At 48.2% G+C, this 3,595-nt stretch overlaps 1 protein-coding gene across 1 annotated transcript in view; it reads right to left on the bottom strand.

Annotated features, from left to right (window-relative positions):
- Window positions 1-311: 311 nt before the first annotated feature.
- Window positions 312-3,595, bottom strand: part of DNASE1L3 (deoxyribonuclease 1 like 3) — a 19,688-nt gene continuing 16,404 nt past the window's right edge. The window contains exons 7-8 of the mRNA XM_008703162.2: window positions 774-870; window positions 312-486 (exon numbers count right to left, since the gene is read on the bottom strand). Coding sequence (XP_008701384.2) covers window positions 373-486; window positions 774-870 — 211 coding nt within the window. The 3' untranslated portion in view covers window positions 312-372. The remainder of the gene's footprint in view (window positions 487-773; window positions 871-3,595) is intronic.

Below are 3,595 nucleotides of genomic sequence, written 5' to 3'. Positions count from 1 at the left end.
GCCCAAGAAGGATAGCAGAAGACTCTTCTCCCAATTTGACTCAAGACAGAATTTTTAAAAGATTTTATTTATTAGAGTGAATGAGAGAGAGAGAGAAAACACAATCAGGGGGAGCAGCAGAAGCCAGCTCCCCACTGAGCAGGGAGCCCGATGCAGGACTCGATCCCAGGACCCTGGGATCATGACCTGAGCCAAAGGCAGACACTTAACCGACTGAGCCACCCAGGTGCCCCAACTCAAGACAGATTAAATTCAAGTGGAGAATGAAAGCTGTTGGACCAGTCTTGTTTCCTGAGTGCAGGCGCAGCTCATACCTCTTAGAGCAGTTTTATTTAGAGGCAAGAAATGGTTACTATAATGGCACCCTTGGATCTAGGAGCGATGGGCCTTTTTCTTCTTTGGAGAGATAGATTTCTTTCTGTTGGTGAAAGCCCTTGAAGATTGTAGTTTAAATTCAACTGGAAAGTGGTCACTGACATCCAAGGCCTATGAAGAGAAAAGGGAGATGAATGTAGGAATTAGGAGACGGTCATTTTAGTGATGAACAAATTCAGGCTCAAGGCGGGAAGAGAAAACCCGTGAAGTCACACAACAGAACACACACTAGCGAGCGTCACCCTTGGACCAGCCCAATCAGAAGTTTCGATGGGTCTTCAAGCCACAGAATCATCAACTTTGAGACTCAGGTTGAGTCTCCAGTGGTGGCCTCAAAGGGTGACACCAACCCATCTTTCCAGGACAGTGGCATGGAAAGACAAAGATGGCAACTGTACCTCCTCTTCGGTCAACTCATAAGCTTTCTGGAAGTTAAAGGTGCTGTTCGATTTGGGAACAAAGGAGCTGATGATCTCTTGTCCTCTAAGCACGATCCTGGAGAAAGGAAGAGAAGACAGCCCCATTAACCCACCTTGTTAATTTCTGAACAAACCAAGTTTCCTGTTTAACAGCTGGAATTGACTGAGCAGCTTGGCCCTTTCGTGTGATGTTCAAAGCCCAGGCCTGGTTTTGTGACCCTGAGGACAATGTGTAAGACTGGGAAATTGGATCATCCCCTACTGGGGCCCTGTGGGCACCAGCATGGTGTTTCCCTGTGTGGGCAGTAGCCCTGAAGGTGGAAGAGAAGATTTTATATGAATCATGGACACCACACCGTGGAGCAATCACTTACATAATCTTGTTCCCTTTGCAATTATTTTTTACTTTTCTTGATTCAATTATGGAGAAAGGTGCTGGCTTATTTTTTTTAAGATTTTATTTATTTATTTGAGAGAGACCGAGAGAGGGAGCCCGCACGGGGTGGGTGGGCAGGGGGAGAGGGAGAAGCAGATTCCCCACTGAGCAGGGAGCCGGATGCAGAGCTCGATTCTAGGACCCTGAGATCAGGATCTGAGCTGAAGGCAGACGCCTAACCCACTGAGCCCCCCAGGCGCCCTTGGCTTATCTTTAATAACCCCCTAAGCGCCCATTTTGACCAAGACAGAGCAGGCTACGATCACCAAGCACTCTGCCAGCAAGATAATTAAGGCGGAATTCAACATTGTTCAGTTTTCACTGGGCTTATTTTTTAGTTGTTTTCGATTTATGACAAATGATGCTATTTTCTTACCTTAGTATGAAATTTCCTTTAAAAATCAATCCATTTTATTAGAAATGCATGAATTTAAAGACAAATACAAGGAAAACCCATAGCACAGTTGCTTTGTAGCGACAGCAAAAACTGGGAACATGGTAGTTAAATGAGTTTTGGAAACACAGATTCGAAAGTATCCCAAGTGGGGTGATGCAGTTGGAGTCTACACGGCCCCAGCTGACTGACTGAGGAAGGACAGGGTGAGTCAAACTGCCAGGTCATGACTATCCACTGAGCTTTTCCTGATTCCGACTGGCTGAATTGGTTTCCTGTGTTCCTACCAATACCACCGTGGTTAACTCTGAACTCAGTCCACAAGTAAACTCTTCATATTCGCTCGGAGATTTCTTCAAGCCATCCCTCAGACCGAGAGAGTCAAGAGCAACATAGTTAAGGCTCCCCCATTTCTGACTTCCAGGTTCATGTGTGGGCAGGTCAGCTGATGGTGGAGGCTTCCCTAAGGCTGCTGTGTGCACGGGCCAGCTCTTGGCATCTTTCCTGTCCAACAGTGCACAGCTCATGCGAGGTGTTCAGTAAATATCTGAACACAGAACAAAGACTGGAATTGAGACCATTTCATCTTACTCCCCTTATCAGAAATGTACCTCCCTTGGGAAGCCTGGGTGGCTCAGACAGTTAAGCGTCTGCCTTCAGCTCGGGTCAGGATCCCAGGGTCCTGGGATGGAGTCCCACATCAGGCTCCTTGCTAAGCGGGGAGCCTGCTTCTCTCGCTCCCACTCCCCCTGCTTGTGTTCCCTCTCTCACTCTCTCTCTCTCTCTGTCAAATAAACAAATAAATAAAATCTTAAAAAAAAAAAAAAGAAAAGAAAAAAGAAGTGTATCTCCCTTTTATTTCTTTTAATTTTTTAAGTTGACTCCAACCAAGCCCAACGTGGGGCTCGAACTCACACCCCAAGATCAAGAGTCGCATGTTCTACTGATGGAGCCAGCCAGATGCCCCAGAAATTTAGATCCCTTTAAAAAAAAAAAAACATATAAATGCTAGTCTGGAAAACACAGAAAATCCATAGCAACAAATGAGAAATTGATCTTTGAAAAAATCACATGGAATCCTGCCATCCTTTGGCATATATGTGTCTAAACCTGAGGTTCTTTTAGTAAACACTTTTTTTTTTTTAAAGATTTTATTTATTTATTCGACAGAGATAGAGACAGCCAGAGAGACAGGGAACACAAGCAGGGGGAGTGGGAGAGGAAGAAGCAGGCTCATAGCAGAAGAGCCTGATGTGGGGCTCAATCCCAGATCGCCGGGATCACGCCCTGAGCCAAAGGCAGACGCTTAACCGCTGTGCCACCCAGGCACCCCAGTAAACACCTTTTTTAACCTGCTCCCCCACCCCGCCTAACCTACTGGGAGCATCTTTCCCGGTGATGCACTGTCCTTCTGCCTCATTATTTTCGATCACCTCCCCCTTGTTGGCCAGGAGAGAAGAATGGGGCCGCCGAAGGGACTTGACCTGCCCACGGCTAGCGGGCGAGTGGCCGCCTCCAACCCGCTCCGCTGGCAAGCCCTCGAAGTGAGAGGGAGAGCGCGGGCAGCAGGAACCCCGGGGGGCTCCTGTGACTTCCCGCTGACTTCCCGCCTCCGTCCTGCTTTCCCCAGTGCTAGGGCTGTGCCCACTCTCGGGAGCTGGAGCAGGGACTTCTGCAAAGGACACACCAGCCCTGAAAGCTCCAAGAGGAACAAAGGAGGTCATGGGATGGAAGTGAAAGCCTGACCTCAACACTAGAGAAGTGAGAACAACTGTCTTCTGGCAGAAGCCATCTCGTGCTTCCTGGGAGGCAGGCCGAGCCCTGGGAACGGCGGCCGCCGTGGGTTCTGCTGCAGATAGGAAGATCGGGAACGTTCACTTACTCTGAGTGCCTCCCCACGCCGCCTGGTTTAAGCAGCAAAAGTGAAAGCGACTAAAAATCCCCAGGGAGATTTTACAAATACTCTATATA

The sequence above is a fragment of the Ursus maritimus genome, unplaced genomic scaffold, assembly GCF_017311325.1.
Source record: "Ursus maritimus isolate PB19 unplaced genomic scaffold, ASM1731132v1 scaffold_14, whole genome shotgun sequence".
NCBI classification, from domain to species: Eukaryota; Metazoa; Chordata; class Mammalia; order Carnivora; family Ursidae; genus Ursus; species Ursus maritimus.
This window is presented reverse-complemented; position numbering and strand designations above follow the sequence as displayed.